The 18,669-nt window shown below is 34.7% G+C and overlaps 1 protein-coding gene across 1 annotated transcript in view; it reads right to left on the minus strand.

Moving 5' to 3' along the window:
• Positions 1-6,726: 6,726 nt before the first annotated feature.
• SEMA3C (semaphorin 3C) overlaps positions 6,727-18,669 on the minus strand; it is a 184,044-nt gene continuing 172,101 nt past the window's right edge. The window contains exons 16-18 of the mRNA XM_024731419.1: positions 15,564-15,631; positions 13,297-13,427; positions 6,727-9,585 (exon numbers count right to left, since the gene is read on the minus strand). Coding sequence (XP_024587187.1) covers positions 9,172-9,585; positions 13,297-13,427; positions 15,564-15,631 — 613 coding nt within the window. The 3' untranslated portion in view covers positions 6,727-9,171. The remainder of the gene's footprint in view (positions 9,586-13,296; positions 13,428-15,563; positions 15,632-18,669) is intronic.

Below are 18,669 nucleotides of genomic sequence, written 5' to 3' on the forward strand. Positions count from 1 at the left end.
TGGACAAGCCATGTGGAACAGCAAGGAGGGATAAACCAACCTGGGAAAGTGGAAGAAAGCCTCACAGAGCTGCAATTTTTTTCCTGAAAAAAAGTGTTACAAGGAAGTCTGCAAAAAGTTTTTTAGGATTTTTCTTGATGAATTTAAAAAAGAAAAGAAAAAAAAATTCTGGTAATCTCAGAAAATGTTAAGCACTTCTCCTGCTGTTCTCTGGCTGTAAATATTTTTTTCTTGACCCAGCTAGTGGTTTTGGTGGTGGTAGTGGTAGGCATGGTACAGGCTAATGCTCTTTATTCAGAAATGAATCGGTCTCTTATTCCTTCTTTCCCTTCCTCAAATCCATCTTCCATAGATATTTTTATCCACAAGTGTCCATAATTACTCTGTTCCTGAGAAGACACTTGGATTTCCCTTCATTTTCAAAGCCTCAACGACAGCTTCTGATGAAGCCGTCTCAAGGGAGTCAGTCCAGAAACCATCTTTCCTAGCAACACTTCGTTTCCCTTTTTAACATGACAGAGGAAACAGTCATCTGGGGTGGAGAAGGGTCCATTATGAAGAGCTATAAGAGCTCCAGAATCACTGCTTCAAGGCTGACCCCAGTGCCTTAATTAAAGATTTGAAGTCCTATATAACGTGCATTGTAATTTCACCCTTCTGAAAAAGGATATTTTACCCCACAATCCATTTTCTAAGTAGTTCTCACTCACTTGACAATTTGTTTCTAAGTGCAGGATGAAACTGCATCACTTGCCCAGTAAATAAAATCAGGATTAATTAACTGGATTGTTAAGGCAGCTGGTCTTTACAAATTGTTGGTCTCTTAATCATGTCGCACTATATATTCACTAAGGTTATTGTGGACTCTCAACCATAAAGGCTGTTTGCATCCTCAGTTATTTACAGCCCCTGGCCATGTGACCCCAGCCTGTCTTAAAAGCATTCACACAACACTGTCATTAATGGCTCTTGGATTTTTATCCATGACTGATTTAGTTCTCAGTATTGAAACCTAAGCCACTTCCTCCTCTGGCTATTACTGCATAATAAATCCCTCTTTCTGACAGTTTCTGCATATTCTAGCTCCAGGACCACCCCTAGGGCTCTCTACAAGCCACCTTTGACCTCTTTTGGTGTCCCTTTTTCCCTTCTGGGGCAGGCCACTCCAACAATTCTTGCTCAGCCTCAGGGGATGAGTAATCTCATATCACCCCTGCCTTTTATTTCAAAAGTACACTCCAGGAGGAACCATTACCAGTTGTTTATACCTCTTTGTGAGTGAAAGTCAATACTTAAATCTACCGGTTATGTACTCTTTTAAAAATATGTCTTTGGCTCCTAGTTGCTCTTTCTGTTTTCTTTGTTTGCATTCCTTGCTCTCAAAAGTCCTCTGAAATACAGCCAGAGATATTTTGTATGGAATGTAAATCACTAATGTGATGTCATTACCTCCATGACTTTTGTATTCCTTAGAATCAAATCTAAACTTCTCCCCGTGGTCATCAGGACCCACGTGACTTTGTTTCTCTGCCTTTGGAATACAGTCTCATCCTTGTCTTCTCTTCTTTCACTGAGATCAAGCCACTCAGGTTTTCTTTTCTTTGCCTCAAGTCTGCCAGAATTATTTTTGCCCCAGAGCGTTTACTAGTTTGTCGCTCTGCCTGAAATGCTCTTTTCCCCTGATCTTTGCAAGATTTTTTTCACCTGTCTTTAATTTCCTTCATAGAACTTATCTCAGCCTAACTTTTTTTTTCTTTTATCAGGGTATAGTTGCTTTACAGTGTTGTGTTAGTTTCTGTCGTTAGTTACAACGAAGCGAATCAGCTATATGTATATCTATATCCCCTCCCTCTTGGACCTCCCCCCTCCCACCCCCCCTTCCCACCCATCTAGGTAGGTCACCACAGAGCACAGAGCTGAGCTCCCTGTGCTATACAGCAGGTACCCACTAGCTATCTTTTTTACACATAGTAGTGTATATAAGCCAATCACAATCCCCCAGTTCATCCCACCCCCACTTCCCCACTCCCTGTGTTCACATGTCCGTTCTCTATGTCTGCATCTCTATTCCTGCCCTGCAAATAGGTTCATCTGTACCATTCTTCTAGATTCCACATATATGCATTAATATACAATATTTGTTTTACTCTTTCTGACTTACTTCACTCTGTATGACAGACCCATCCACGCCTGTACAAATGACCCAATTTCGTTGCTTTTTATGGCTGAGTAATATTCCATTGTATATATGTACCTCATCTTCTTTATCCATTCATCTGTCAATGGACATTTAGGTTGCATCCATGTCCTGGCTATTGAAAATAGTGCTGCAGTGAACATCGGGGTGCATTTGTCTTTTTGAATTATGGTTTTCTCATGGTATATGCCCAGTAGTGGGATTGCTGGGTCATATGGTAATTCTATTTTTAGTTTTTTAAGGAATCTGCATCCTGTTCTCCATAGTGGCTGTATCAATTTACATTCCCACCAACAGCGCAAGAGGGTTCCCTTTTCTCCACCATCAGCCTGACTTACATAGCTATTCGTGTGTTTGTTTTACCTTTTCCATCCAGGAAGTAAATTTCACAACAGCAAGGATGTTGCTTTGTTACCTGCTATATCCTTAATGCCTAAAATACTGCCAGGCACATAGTTAAGTGCTCAATAAATACTTGGTGAAAGAATTAATAAATGGTATTTCCAGTAGCAAAGACATAGTGATAAAATAGTTAATACTACCTGATATTCATTTTATATCAGGTAAGTTTTGAGCACTTTACACAAGATCTTCACTTTCTCATGAGATTGATATTATCATAATGATGTCAGACCTGTAAAGTTAGGTAGTAGTAACCTAGAAAATTGAGTCTAGGCATTCTGACTCCATGGCCTGGGCTAGATGTTACCCAGAGTCCTATAAATTATATTATGAAGGCTGCTGTGTATGAATGTTTTTGTAGTGAAAAGCCTCCTTGGTGAGACTCTAAGTAATGAAATATAGAAGATGCTTAAAGTTTGGAGCTAGACTCTTTGGGGCCTTTAGAAAGTTATTTAACTCAGGGCAAGTATCTAAATGCATTAGACTCTCAGTTTTGCCATTTACAAAACAGACTAATACCTTCAGAAGATCCTATGAAGAAAGCAGATAACTATGTATAGTGTGTACCTTTACATAGGAATGCTCACAGAAAATGCTCAGTAAATGGTTATTTTTAAGAGGGTGATAATTGTGGTAGTTTTCTGGTGCAATAGCTGTTGACTGTTATGAGTTGCCTAGCACATAGTTTACGTTCTTTACCAATATGAATTCAGCCATGATTTACCATGCCTGGAGCGTTGCCAGGAGAGATCCGACGGGAGGCTATAGAATGGGAATACCGAGGACGATTATGATAAAGGACAAGTTTGTAACAATGTAGATGACAGCTAACATCCAGGGTGAGTAAATCTAAGCTCCAGGAGAGCCAGCTTCTCCCAGCAACTCAAGGTTACAAGGTGAATGGAGAAGAAATTCAACTTGAGGAAAGAATGAGTCAAGACCCTACTCTTGAATTGGGAAAATAGAAGTTCAGGGTCAAACATGAAGACCCACAGGTGCATAACATGATAATGATCATCAGAATGTCTGCTGGACAGTGGCAGGGGGCTAAGAAAATAGGAGCAACAACAAAGATAACAAATCCTCACTGGAGCTTCTGAATGAAGTGGAGTGGTCTTATAACAGCACGTAACAAGAGCATTAATTCAACTAATAATAATATATAATCCTGTGGCAGGAATGTTATGAACACTTTATGTATAAATACGATTCTAACCTTCACAACAACCCTGTGAGTTGCTATCATTATTATCCTCATTTTTCAGATGAGGCACCCAAGGTACAAAGAGGTTAAGTAACTTTCCCAAGGCCACTCAGTAAGCAACTGGCTGCTGGGAGTCTGCATTACAGATGATTATCCTGGAAAATCCATGGATATGGGTCCATTGAGCCACACAACCCATCAAGGCATGATTGGAACTATAGGTACAAGTATTGAGAAGAAAGATGGTTTCCAAACATTTAAAAAAATAAAATTGCAAGAGAACCTAATGAAATTGTCAGTTTTTAATTAAAATAAACTTTAATAATAATTATGTGACATATTCTTCAAAAGATACTTAAATGTTTGAATAGCAGCACTATAATGAAACTTCTTCCATCTCCAATTATGTAAGTACATTTCCTCACACTTTCATATCTAAAATCAAAAATTAGAAATAGCATTTTGGTTCAATCTTGTTTCATCCAAGGTAATTTAATTAATGAAAGAAAAACATGCTACATCCATCTCATATACATCTTCATTTAAGATTTTTTTTGTTTAGTGATTTTTATGCTTTTGAGCTTTTACTATGCGTCAGGTACTATAAGAATTCCACATGTATTAACTCATTTAATTCTCACAACTACTACATGTGAAAGATATTATTATAATTCCAATTTTAGAGAAAGCAACATCTCATCAAGAGGAACATAACATCCCCAGGCTGTATCATTTTTAAGTGGAGAAGTTGGAATGGGAACTTGAAGCAGAAACTGAGACTCATTTTGAATTAATAAAAAAATTGAATATAGCTGGCTTGTGGATCTCGATGTGCATGATCTGTGGATACAACGCACATACAACTGCATCCATTAAAATATCACTGGGAATCCAATTAATGTCCCAGGCAGATGTGGCTTGGGTAGTACCTCCTCAGTTTTTTTGTTTCCCATGGTTGCTTTTCCTATTCACAGCTTACAACTGTGAGTTCTCATCAACTCAAAAGATACTTTGAAGGTCCAAGTTCTCTGTTTGATGAGCCATGATGCAGCAGAGAAGGGAAGTTGATTATTAACCATACCCTCTCCATCCCCGACCCACACAAATCAGTGAAAGGGAAAAAATTAAACAAGATATTGAAAAATATCCAGAGAAACAATAGGAATGGCTTTGATTTTTATAATAATTCCATCGTATATCCATTTGACAATGCAGAAATCATTACGTTTTTGATCTCATAAAATGTTTGGATGGCATATTTATAATTCAGAGGAAAAAACACTTAAGGAATATAATTCACCCCACTTTTGTACTTGGGGGTTGAGAGATAAACTTACATAGGATAAATAGTTTTAATGTGTTTGTTATAATGTCATTCTTTAATAGCACTTTATGTAAGTAACACTCAAGCATGGCAACATAATAGCCCTGAGAAATATACAATTCAACCTGTGTGGAAAGTATTATTTTGTGAGGTACATAGACAAATACATTAGTCACTAGAGTGAAGATGGCATTTTCTTATCTTGGAGGTAGTTCTTCCAATTCTCAATACCTGTGCACTATGAAAGTAAAGTTGTTATGAAATCATAAAAATTGAAATATATACCAGAGGCCCCTTAGGAAAAACGATTCATTGACAGTGAAGTTCACTGAACGGCACATACACAGAATTTGTTGCAATTGGCTTTGATTTTGCAGAGGGGCTTGTATTTTTGTGCAAAAGGTGATTGGATAAAATGATGGTGGGATAAATCTTATGAAAAAAAAATATTTTTCACAATAGTCTTCCACAACTTTGTCACCATGCATAAAATTCAAAGAAATTCTCAATGCCACGGGTTAAGTAACCATTTTACTTAGTCTGCTTTTTCCTTGTCTAGACTGAAGTTTTCAATGGACTTGACTGTGCTGCAAAACAAAGCTGCGGTGTCTCTCTTGACTTTAGCCAGAGAGCAAATATAGGAAACTGTGATCCTTTCCTTAAAAAAGTTTTTCACTTAGGTAGGAGACACAAAGCATCAGAAATGCAGTAAAATTATAAGAAATGCATTAAAAAAATTTTAAACTAAGGTTAAGTTCAAATAGAAGCAAGGGAGATACTGAGAAATGAAACAATTAGGGAGTAGTGCAGAATCATCAGGTTGGAAGATTTGTTGAGATTACTTTTATTTTTTGTTGTTTCTTTTCCTGTGGCTTCCTTTCCCTCACTTTCATAAAGGTTCATTTATCTTGGTAAGGTGTTATCTGATCCACTGACCGCAGGCTCCCCAGCCTAGACCATTGGCATTTAACTTGTCAAAGGACACAACTTAAATATTCCTTCCTGTTCTAGCAATATGTCACTTTCTAAATAAACAAATATTAAGAAATTTATTAATACTTATTATATGATATGTTCTGCCCTAACACTTTACTGGGATGAACTTGGGCAGAGAACTGAGGCAGAGAGAGATTCGATAACTTTCCCATGATAAGACAGTAGGATTGGATTCAAATCCTAGCAGTCTGGCTCCAAAGCCCAAGTATTTATAAACTATACTTTTTTTTTCCCCACTGTGGACACAAGTCTGAATAACTGTCCACAGACATGAATGGATGTACCATGCCTCTTAAAGAGAAAACAAACATGAATTTGCTTGCTGTTTATAAAACATCATAGAAATACACACAGAAACTGAGAACATTGGATCCTTCTGGGGTAGGACTTGCATAAAGGAGAGATAGTAGTGCAAGGAGAGATTTCCAAGTATATCTTTCTGGAAGTTTCAAATTTTGAAATCCAGATGCATTACTTTCACACACACAAAAAGGATAAATAAATAAAACAGGGAAAAAAAGAACAATTACGAGAGTCAGTAGATTCTACCATGCCAACAAGAAATTGTAAACCCAACATTAAAAAGGAAAATTAAAGACATCCTTGGGGAATTCAACATGTTTTATTTTGCCAGGCACATGATTTCTTCAATATCCAATTAAATAATACTGTGCTAACTACATTTTCTAACAGAGTGAACATTCACTATAATGACAGTTTCATCATGCTAAAATCTATTCACAAACCTACACTGTGAAAAAAAGTGCATTTCTAGGAAATTTTATGTACAAATGGAAAACATATCAAGTCATCGAACTGTCAAACTACACAAAATAAAACCAACCAATCAACCACCAACATTCAGTATACGTTAACAATATTTTAAGAAAGAAAATTTTCTTTACATTTGGCAGTTTTGTTCAAGAGGGGCTCTATAATTTTAAAAGTAAAATAATAAAAGTATATACAATTTAATAATGTTCAAAATAGAAGATATTAAATAGCACAAATAATGTTACAACACTAAACACCCTATTGTCTATCAGTTTGGGTTTACATGAAGCAAGGGGACCTGTATAGTTTACCCTATCCTCTGCATCTAAAACAATTTTACTTTCGACTCTGTACATAGAATAGATTGGCCATAAATACAGAAGATGGTTTTGGCTTTATGCACATTTCTATTTGTGCAAGTAGAGTAGAAATAATGACCTACTTGCAAAACAAACTGCTTTAGAGACTACTTTAGAATCATATACATTTGGAACAATAGCTTTTATTTAATAGCTTTTTTTTGAATAAACATTATTTATGTTGTGTTTGTTAACTGCTATTTTTGCCCCATTGAGGCTTCCTCTTATAATATCATAATTTACCACCATTTAAATAATAAACTTTATTCCTAGATTTTGATCAGTGATTACATTCATTTTGACAATGATTTTAGTTCTTGACGCTTTATATTGTAGTGCTTAGGAAGGTAATATATCTACCTTGATTACCTTCTTCATGGCTTGTTAACTACAAATAAAACTTTCGTATTAGATTTTGATTAGGTATGATATAAGTTCTGTTTGCACCTAGAAACATGAAAATGTCTTTAAAACTAAGTAAAATGAAAGAGCAAAAGTTGTGTTTTTAAAAGAAATGTGAGGATATGAAGAAAAATTTCATACTTCTCCCATCTAGTTGTTATCTGGAGTAAAAAAAAAAATCACTTTTAAATTACTCTAATAAAAGGATCCAAACATACAATTAGAAGATAGTTATTTTATTCATCACAAACTTACCACATTTGTATTTATATACCAGTGAACATAATGTACCAACATTCTTTTAAAATAAAGTATGTCTATTTTTGTTCAAATTAGAATTTTTCTCACTTCTGCACAAAATGAGCATCTCTCCAGCATACATGAAAGAGTATTAAAAAAAAAAAAGAATCGGTGACTTAAAAATCAGTATGATATCTGAGGTTGGTAAACAAAAAAAAGTGAGTTAATCATTGAAATTAATTATTGAAGTTAAAAATTAGTAACATTTTTAATAAACTTCTGTCAATAAAATTGCATTTTCTACCTTGTTTTTTTCTATTTTTTTTCCATTTTGATGGTTTCGGCCCTCATATACAAGTTTGATATTTCAAAAGAAATTTCTTCTTATATTTTTTAAAATGCCATACAAACTAGAAAATTAGAATAAACACATTTATCAATTAAACTGTGTAAGATTATATTCTCTGAATCTAGAATAACTTAAATAACTTCCAAAAAAGAAAGTGCTTTTGTTTGGAAGACGATTACATAACAATATAAACGTAAATGCTTCACTGACATAATTCCAATTAAAGATATTAATGGTTAGGTGTCCTTTTATCTTCCTGAAACAAGGGAACAGAGATCAATGACAGATATCAAAAACTGATAATTTTTGCAATCTTAAAAGTAACCAATACTATATTTCACTGGAAGCACATAAACTCCATGTTATCTTTTTATGAAAATCGCTCGTGTTTTAGATTTCCTCTTCCTTGTCTCTTTTCTATTCTACATTTCTTTTGACAACTACTCTGTCACATGTATTTATATAACTTTTACTATGTAAAAATTGTGAACTTGGCATTTGGTCTTGTATACAAATGATTGACAGAACTCTAAACCCTTAAAGCAAGGATGGAAGATCACAGGTTATGGCCCTAGTTCAATTAAGGGATGTAAGAATTCTAGTTTTATAGTCGCTATATTGGTTTTGAAGAAAAGGTAAATAAAGATATAAATAAAATCTAGGTTAAGTTAAATATTTCTATGCACCATGAGGACCATGACATGTCTAGTGCTAGTCAATATCATACAAGAAAATGCATATTCATTTCAGTTCATGTAACGTTCACCTTTAGGAGTGAGTAACCACCTTTCTCAGGAATTTCCCATGGGTAAAGCACAAGATTCTTTGCTCAGAAGTTGATCACTGAAGACAGATCATTTACGGATGGAAGCACTGAAGACAGATCATTTACTGATGGAAGCATAAGCCCCATTTAAGAAAACATTATGACTCTGGCAGCTGATTCCTCCTATTTCTACTTTTCCGGCTATTGATGAGAGCCTTTAACTTGCCATAGTCCCCTCTCATCTTCTGGGATTCTTCTCCGTGTTGATGTTGCTGCCGAGTATCTTTGCAGTACTGATTAATCATCTGCATTTCTGAGTGGCTGAACGCCCCCATGATGTCCTTTGGGTGGAAGGGTAAAGCCCTCACAGAGCTGGCCCAGGTCCATGGAGACCATTTGTCTGTAACAACAGCCACCATTTCGGAATCTAAAACTTTAAAGTTGATCTTGGCTATGGTCTGCTTGAAGCTGTTTTCTGTTGCAATGCAGTGATACAGTCCTTGGTCAGAATTCTGAACAGAGCGGATCAGGAGTCCTTGTGAAGTGGCTATGATTCGCTCATTCAGCTTGACCTAAAAGTGAGATATCAAAGTTCTGAATACCCAACTCTATATATCTTCTAAAAAGATATGACCAACAATACAGAGTGTTAACTTCCTTCTTAGTGGACACAGATTTTTGATAAGTTCCATTGCCTTTTTTCGTTTTTTTTTTTTGTTCAGGAAATCTAGTCTCAGTGGTACTGAATCTATTAAAGAGAGGGTGAAGTTATCACTCATATTGCCCAAAATAGCTTAAAGTGCATTCCCTTTGTATAGAAGTAGTTTCTCCACATATAAGCCAGAGTTTGGGATGTTTCTGGAATGTAAATCACAGTCAACATATATAAATGAAATTCACAGATAGTTTAAAATGTCTATTTCATCCTGTAGTTCTTGCCTTTTATTGTAACAAAAATACTCACTTATTGAGTAAAAACATGAAGCCACAATTAAAGGGTTGAATTTTGCCTTTTTTTCAATGAATGAATGAATATTCCCTTAACTAAAAATTTTATAAGCAGAGGCAGCATTTTGAACATTATCAAGGGCTTTTTCCTATTAATCTAACACAAAGAATGACTAAAAATAAGCTGGAACCCATTATCTTGTAAGTACTCCAAGTGGTTTTACTTTCCAACGAAAAGTAATAAGAAGCTATGAGGTGAATATTTAATTACTTTACAGGCTTATACTGGAAAAAATATCATTTTCTAGATATAAACTAAATGCTGAAATCCATTTCCTTACAGTTCCCGCTATAGTATTGTCAATGAACATGTAAAAACCTAAGTGGTAAGTAATTCCTTCACATGTATACTCAGGAATGCTCTTTCATTGAGGGAAGAAAGAAATTTGACCCAAAGAAAAATAAGGGAAGGCAAAATATAGTACTGAAATACAAAAAATAGAACAGAAGTAGAAAAGAGAGATTAGGAAAAAGTAAGGACAGAAATATATAAAGCAAAATTTTTTATGTTCATTTAATTTTTAAAGTTTAAATGTGCCTTGAAAATAGTTTTAAATAATGTAGAAATGCATTCAGAAATAAAAGAAAAGAAAGCCTTTTCCATTTGTGTGAAATTGGGAAAAATTTTGGAGGCCAATTTGATAATATCTATTAGCGTGTATATAATATTCAGTGCAGACATTTTATTTCTAGGGATTTATATAGAAGATATACTCTTACAAGTATGCAGATATTCATTTACATGATGTTTTTGATAAGAGGAAAAACAAGAAATAATGTAACCAGTAGATAGCTTTAGAAAACTTAAGGTATGTTCATACAGTGGAATACTATGCAGCCAAGAAAAATAAGGCAGCTCCACATGTACTGATATGAAGTGTGTGTGTGTGTCTATGTATCAGAGAGACAGAGACAGAGAAAGAGAGAGAGGAAAATAGGAAGATTATGGAGACTATTTGGAGGAATATATAATTCTTAGCAGCCTTATACTCTGAGAAGTGGGAATAAGTATTGATGTGGAGAAGAGGAGGGCTTTTAGTTTTCACTTATGCTATTCAATATGAACTATTTGCATTTTTCTCTGCAAGCTTTTTTTACCATTTGTCTTACTTTTCAAAATAAAAGTTCAATATTTGCACACCATTAATATGAGAAATATGTGTATGTTTGCCTAAACTACTAAGGAAGAATTAAGATAAATTTAATTAAATGTTAATAGTTTATTGAACTAAAGTGAGACTGAGTGGAATTGTGATCTGCTTGAATTCTGGACAGAAGAGATTTTCATAATTACATTAGAGTTAATTTTTTCATAGTCTTAAATTATGGCATTCTTCTGTTTTTTGAGATTGGAAGAAAAATCAAGATAGTCATATTTGAGTCTCCACATTCTTGAACCTTCTGAAATAGAACATTAGAAATACCATAAAAGTGATAAAATTTATGATCCATTCCCTTTTAAATTTCATTTGATAATTCCTGTGACATGTATTCAAGACTGTATATATTCATTTATTTCAATTTTACATAATAGAAATTACATTCACTCATATATTATTCCACTGAACTTTCTACTGCATAAAAGAAAAGCATGTTATCTATGTTAGGTAAGCCCCCGTTTGAGTTTTGGATTTCCAATTCACATACACACATACAGACTTTCTCTGGAAGGATGGTTCATGTCCACACGTCATGTTCTAACCTAAGAATTCCATTTCTGTATGATAATCATCATAGTACTTTATGAATTTTACCCCAGATTACTTTGCAAGGCAATTATTCTTACGCTCCATATCCATTCAAAATAATTTTAAATTAATTAGACTACAGACAATTCAAGACTAATTTGATGATAGATTTGATAGCAAAGAAAATAGGTCGCAAACAATAATTTTTTATTAATGAAAAAACTAAAAAAGAAAAAATTTAATATCATGGAAATATGGAGCAAGAAGGGGCCCTGAAGTGCATGGAGCTCATCTTTGATAGTTATGTCTCATCTTATGCAAGTGGTCATCAGCCTATGGTTTAATATTCCAGTGACAGGGGACACAAAATTTCCTAAACAACTCATAACATCTTTGGATAGGCAGGTCTGAGAATTGGGAAGTATTTTCTTATAAAGAGCCAACATCTGTTTCAGTAATTTTGATGCAATGCCTGTGTTGTACATCTTGGGATTGTATCCATTCTACATAGCCCTCATTAATCTAATATGTAGTATGGAAACTGCCTACAACAGAACACACACAAATGCAGAAGGCTCTATTTTCTCTTTGCTACATCAGACTTTATGATGTACTGTTAGTACCACTGCAGTCTAGGCTACTTTAACGGTTTATATATACAAATATATTTTTCTTCTTATCCTCTCATTTGTCAGGACAACGTGATATCAATATTATGGAATTCATTATTTATAATATTTCACTCTATGCTGTTTTACAATGTTTTCCTTTTTTTTTTTTTTTTTTTGCGGTACGCGGGCCTCTCACTGTTGTGGCCTCTCCCGTTGCGGAGCACAGGCTCCAGACGCGCAGGCTCAGCGGCCATGGCTCACGGGCCCAGCCGCTCCGCGGCATGTGGGATCTTCCCAGACCGCGGCACGAACCCGTGTCCCCTAGCATCGACAGGCAGAGTCTCAACCACTGTGCCACCAGGGAAGCCCTACAATGTTTTCCTTTTAAAGCAGCTCTTTACAATCAGTGAAAGGTTAATAATATAAGTGTCCTTTTATTTGAAAATCGAGGGTTTTTTTTACATATCAGTAAATAAAGGCAATGGTCCCATACACAGTGATTCCACATATTACCTAACAAAACCCCAGGAGTTATGAATAATAAAGCAATGGAAACAGATTACCACACAGCAGAAAAATGCTCTTTACCATTTCTTGCTGAGGAAAATTGAACTTTTTTAAAAGCCCCTTTTATCTTGTGAATCACACAAAGGTGCTGTTGTATGAGAACTTAGCTTCTGGATTTGCACACATCTTGTTTCTTTTACAAATGCTTCCTCACATCAATACCCCCATCTGAGTGCACAAGCTCTTGTTTTAATCACTGTGTTATCGAGGTGAGCAGGAAGAAAGGATTTCTAATTAATCCGTCAACTCTATGGACAAAGCATTTTAAAGACGGAGGCACTTGTCATCCCAGAGACATTAAAGGATGTTCATATGTCTTTCCTTTTTCATTTGATCTGAATGTCACTGAGGGATGGTGATTTAATGCTCTTTCCAAAGCCCTGACTGATTGCTCTGCTGAGTTACTCACCTCTTTCCTCCTGTCCTCGTCTTTCTGTAACAACCACTTGATAGATGCCTGTGGAGACTTGGGGACACACTCAAGGAAAGTGGTGTTATTTTTTACTCCATACTGAACAATTTCAGCTGCATTTCTATACGCTGAAGAGCAAAAATAAAAGGAGAGAGGATGACAATGGAATTTGGAACATATTCTATTATTTGAATGTTCGTTTCTCTATAAAATTGTGAGCAACTATGGCAAACCCCAAAGGCAGTCTTAATCATTTAACAAGCAGACTATTATACATTGTTTGCCTGGTTTGTTTAACCTAAAGGGAAGGAGAGAAAGATATAAGGGAATCAATGTTTATTCAAGAATTACTTTACACGAAGGAATGCACTTAATATCATCTTGAACATTTAATTATTATAACATCTTTGTGAATTAAATTTTCTCAGCTTTTCATAGCTGAACAAATTGAGGCTGTGAGTTATGAGGAAACATATCCTAGTTAAAGAATTAGTAAGTGCCAGGCAATACTGAAGCCAAGTTCATCCCACCCTTAAACTCCATACTCAGTGTGGTATAGATTAAATTCGGAAAGGCAGAAAAGGCAGAAAGCAAGGTGTGGCCACAGTGGGATGTAATGGTTGAGAAAACGATCTTTGAAATCAGATTTTACCCGAGGTAAAATCTTGACTTTATCACTACTGGCTATGTAACCTTAGAGAAGTTATTTAATATCTCTGTGCTTCAGTTTTACTTGGTTCTAAAACAAACATTTTCAGACATTCTTTACTGAAATTCTTAAATTAGAAGAGTATTTAGTATAATCATGTGGTAGCTTAGACATGGGCAGAATCCTCATTCATAAAGTGGGAATAGGAATAGACCTTACTTAAGAATAATTTCTTGAGCACTGAAATAATCCATGAAAAAGCACTTAGCTCAGGTTTTGACACAAAATCAACATCGGTGTTTGTTCATCATTACCTCCGCTGCAAATACTCTTACCACTATGACTGACACTCGGATTTATAAAATACTCAGCAAATAGAGAAATAGTAACCTGGCTTTATTCCCTCAATTAGATGTATGGAACAATTAAGCAAAACGTGTCTCAATTTTCTTCTTGTAGTTAGTGTAGTTAGTGACAAGAATTTCATTCTTTAAATAAAAACAAAAATGCCCAGACTCAAAAAGATTAGCAACAGGAATCTCAGTGTTAACAGTTAACAACAGTACCTCTGTAGCACCTTGGTGAGCCTGGAGGAAGGTCCCTCTGTTGGTGGGGTGGAGGGGGAGGGAGGGGGTCAGTGGGAAAAGTAGTATAATAACATAATATCCATATCAGGATGGGAAGAAAGGAGTTAGATTAATTGTAAGATACAAGGCAGGACTGCCAGAAGCAAATGGAATGGTTGTAAACTGTAAAACCAAGGCACTAAAGTACACCCATGTTCAGAGCAGGATAATTCATAATAGCCAACTTTTGGAAGCAGTGCAAGTGTTCATTGATGGAAGAGTGGGTAAACAAAATGCGATATATATTATACATACAATGGATTATGTTTTCACCTTAAACAGGAAAAAAATATTCTGACACATGTTACAACATGAATGAAACCTGAAGAAGACATTAGGCTAAGTGAAATAAGCCATTTACAAAAGGACAAATATTGTATGATTCCACTTATATGAGATATCTAGAGTATTCAGATTCATAGAGACAGAAATTAGAACAGTGGTTGCCAGAAGCTGGGGAAGGGGGAATAGGGAGTTAGTGTTTAATGGTTATGGAGTTTAACTTCGGGATGATGAAAAAGTTGTGGTGCTGGTTGCACAACACTGTGAATGTACTTAATGCCACAGAACTGTACACTGTAAAATGGTTAAAATAGTAAATTTCGTTATGTAATTTAACACAGTAAAAAACAAACAAACAAGATGTTATAAACATGGTAACGTGGTAAACAAAAAAATAAGTAAAAAATAAGTAAATTTTTTTCTTCAGAAAGAAAATAATGTCTAGGAAAATCTATAATTACTATATTTGTGAAAGACTTACCTACTAACATATCCAAGGTATCTGCGTTCCCGGACTTTTGTTTTACAAAATTCTTAGTATACATACAAATAATATTTAATTTTTAATTACCATATATGAATACCACTAATTTTTATAGTGAATCTTTCTTTAAAATGACATACTTGAATCTATTACAAGGTTTCCCTTACTGAAATGTGATACTGAGCACTGCTAGTCTTTACCAAGTTTGACCACTTTTAATTACCTTTTAGATTAAATCCTCTGCATTGAGTCAATGGATTTCCATGTCTCACATCTTGTCGTCGGCTCCTCCTATGAAGCACAGAAGTATATACAAGTGACTTAGAATTAACATTGCCAGTTATACCCCATTTAAAAGACTTCAGTTTAAATTTTGCAATCTTCTGATTGCCTAAGCTTTCATAAAGAAAGGTGGTCTGATTATCTGCATTTTTTTGTTCAATGCTTCAAATATAGTGTGGATACTTAACCTTGTTTTCAATCTGAATTAATTCAGACTCTCCCCATCTACCTCTTGTGATAGATGAACCTCCTATTATGTGTACATCCTGGGTAAATGCTAGATTCAAAAAGTTAATATTGTAAATTTTTATTTTAGAGACATTCATAGAAAATTTTCTAAGATGATAACTCCAAAGTATAAACTCACTAGCATCTTCCTCCTTATAATTTTTTCTTAAATAAGTACAATTCTCTTACAAAAGTCAATGCTTTCAAACCATTTCCAGAGATACTAAAAAGTTTCCAGAACAAGAGATACAGAGAACATGGATTTTTAGTATAAAGTTAAACAAAATTTTTCATTTACTAGAATAAGAATTTTCCTTCACGTTTTTATTTTGAAAAATTTCAAGACTACAGAAAAGTGGATATATGAATACAATGAATGATGGTATACCTAGACTCATAAATCATGTTTTGCCATATTTATTTTTTCTCTCATATGCAAGTATATGTCATGTATATACTGTGTATGCACATATATGAAAATCTTTAGAAAATAAGTTGCAGACATGATAATTTTACACCCTTAAATGTATGTGTTTTCTAAGAATAAGTAATTTCCCTACATAAGAACAATATCATTATTATACTAAAGATATCAATATTTATTTAATAATACTATATAATACACATTTTATATTAAAATTTCACTACTTGTCCCCAAACTATCCCTTATGAAGTTTTTAAAGTTTATTCAGGATCCAATCAAGGTTCACTCAGGGTATTTACTTGTTACATATCACCAACTTAAGCATTTCAAAAATTGAGTTACATCCTTTGTAAGTTGGTCATTATTTAAATTAAAGTTACTTGCAAACTATTTAATTTCTTGTCTTAGATTCACTTACATATTAGCTTCAATTGTATTACATAGTGCAACAAATCAAAATAGACAGAGCAACTGAAATTCTCTTAGCAATGAATCGTGGACATGAACATGGTTATAAGAGAGAAGAAAGGGAACACTCTTCGAATATTGGGAGTACAGGGGTAGATCAGTTGTTTATTATCAGTGCTGAAAAGTATATATGGATAAGCATACCACTTAATTGGGTTAAGTCTCTTAATATTTTTAACCTTAATGATAAATTTAAAAATTCAGTAAGAAGAAGGGAAATATTAAAATCACACTGGGATTATAAAATCTGCAAAGCAAAATGAACCTCAAAGTCAATAATGAAAAAATTTATTTTAAGGTTACAGCAAATAGTTAAAATAATCAAGGGATTATATACATCTATTTATGAAAATATGAGTACAATTTTTGTGTCATTTAAGTACTGTTTCTCCCAAAAAGCCACATGATGCTTATTCAATTGTATATTTCTTTACAATCACACACACACAAACTAGTGGAAGTCACTCTTGTCTCAGAAATTACGATTAATACTGTATTTTAGAATAGATCCTATGTCAGGTTTTTACTGCATTGTATTTGCTATATTTTGAAGTCACAGCATTATTTACTGCCAGCTAACTTGTGAGCGTATATTATATGAGAACCATATGACAGTTCTTATGGCTGAACTGGTCATTTTCAGTCATCTAGACAAGCAATATTACTCACAATGGTTAAACTTATTGTCCTGTGATCAGCACTGTGTTACGGTTTACTCAAGTACATGAACCTCCAAGCTGGGCGATCTGAATTTGCAGTATCACATAGCTTCCAGACATTCAAATACCATTCAAATACCATTGTTATGGCTTGGCTTAAATGTTGAAAACAACAAGGCAGCCATCTGAGCTTTCTATATGTGTAGATTCCCTTTCAGGCATTTGTATAGCATTGTGAAAGCATGAGGGTAGACAGTCATATTATATTGCATTTAGGATTGGGGATGTGGCTCAAGTTGCCAATGTTTCTGCCATTATAGTCTATTCTTTTGGATAAACAATGAAATCATCTACTTCTTGTGTAAAAAGCAGATATTTACTTTAAGGGTGAACTGATTATCTTGTCTTAACGTTTCCAACTTCATGTCTGAATCCATAATAAATAACATTTGAGATTAAATTGTAATATTTGATACAGATGCACAAATAAAGGTAGTTGAGGGTGAAGAGGAAAAATGCTTATGTTGTTTACTATGAAAAAACTTTTTTTAAAAAAGAGAAACTACGGAGCCAATGATACTTAACAACTCTATTATGTCAAAATATAACCTCCATTGACTTCCAAGCGTAACTGTACTTCTTTGTTTCCATACAAAGGACATGTTTTCGTTTTTCATTCCTATGAATTCCTCTACATGATCCTTGTATTCCAGTTAGATAGTGCAATCGAAATAAAACCAGGTAAGTTAACACTATTAAAGAAAATGAAAAATACTCCAAATGATCATTTTCATATTATTATTTAATCTCTAAAGAAAACAAATGCTACATATGGGAATTTGGGAAATAATTCATGTAGCAAACATGTTTTGTATTCACTATAACTGTATGCTTAAAAAAGTTTGGGAATAATTTGGAGAATTTAAATAGTATAGATAGTTTTTTTGTTTGTTTGTTTTGCGGTACGCGGGCCTCTCACTGTTATGGCCTTTCCCGTTGTGGAGCACAGGCTCCAGACGCACAGGCTCAGCGGCCATGGCTCACGGGCCCAGCCACTCCGCGGCATGTGAGATCCTCCCGGACCGGGGCACGAACCCGTGTCCCCTGCATCAGCAGGCGGACTCTCAACCACTGCGCCACCAGGGAAGCCCATACAGATAGTTTTAATGAAACTCCCAGTATGCTAGCCAAAGACAGGTAAGCGTAGGCCAAGGAATACTTTATATATGTGTGTATATGTACACACACACACACACACACACACACAC

The sequence above is a fragment of the Neophocaena asiaeorientalis genome, unplaced genomic scaffold (genome assembly GCF_003031525.2).
Source record: "Neophocaena asiaeorientalis asiaeorientalis breed wild unplaced genomic scaffold, Neophocaena_asiaeorientalis_V1.1 scaffold483, whole genome shotgun sequence".
Taxonomy (NCBI): domain Eukaryota; kingdom Metazoa; phylum Chordata; class Mammalia; order Artiodactyla; family Phocoenidae; genus Neophocaena; species Neophocaena asiaeorientalis.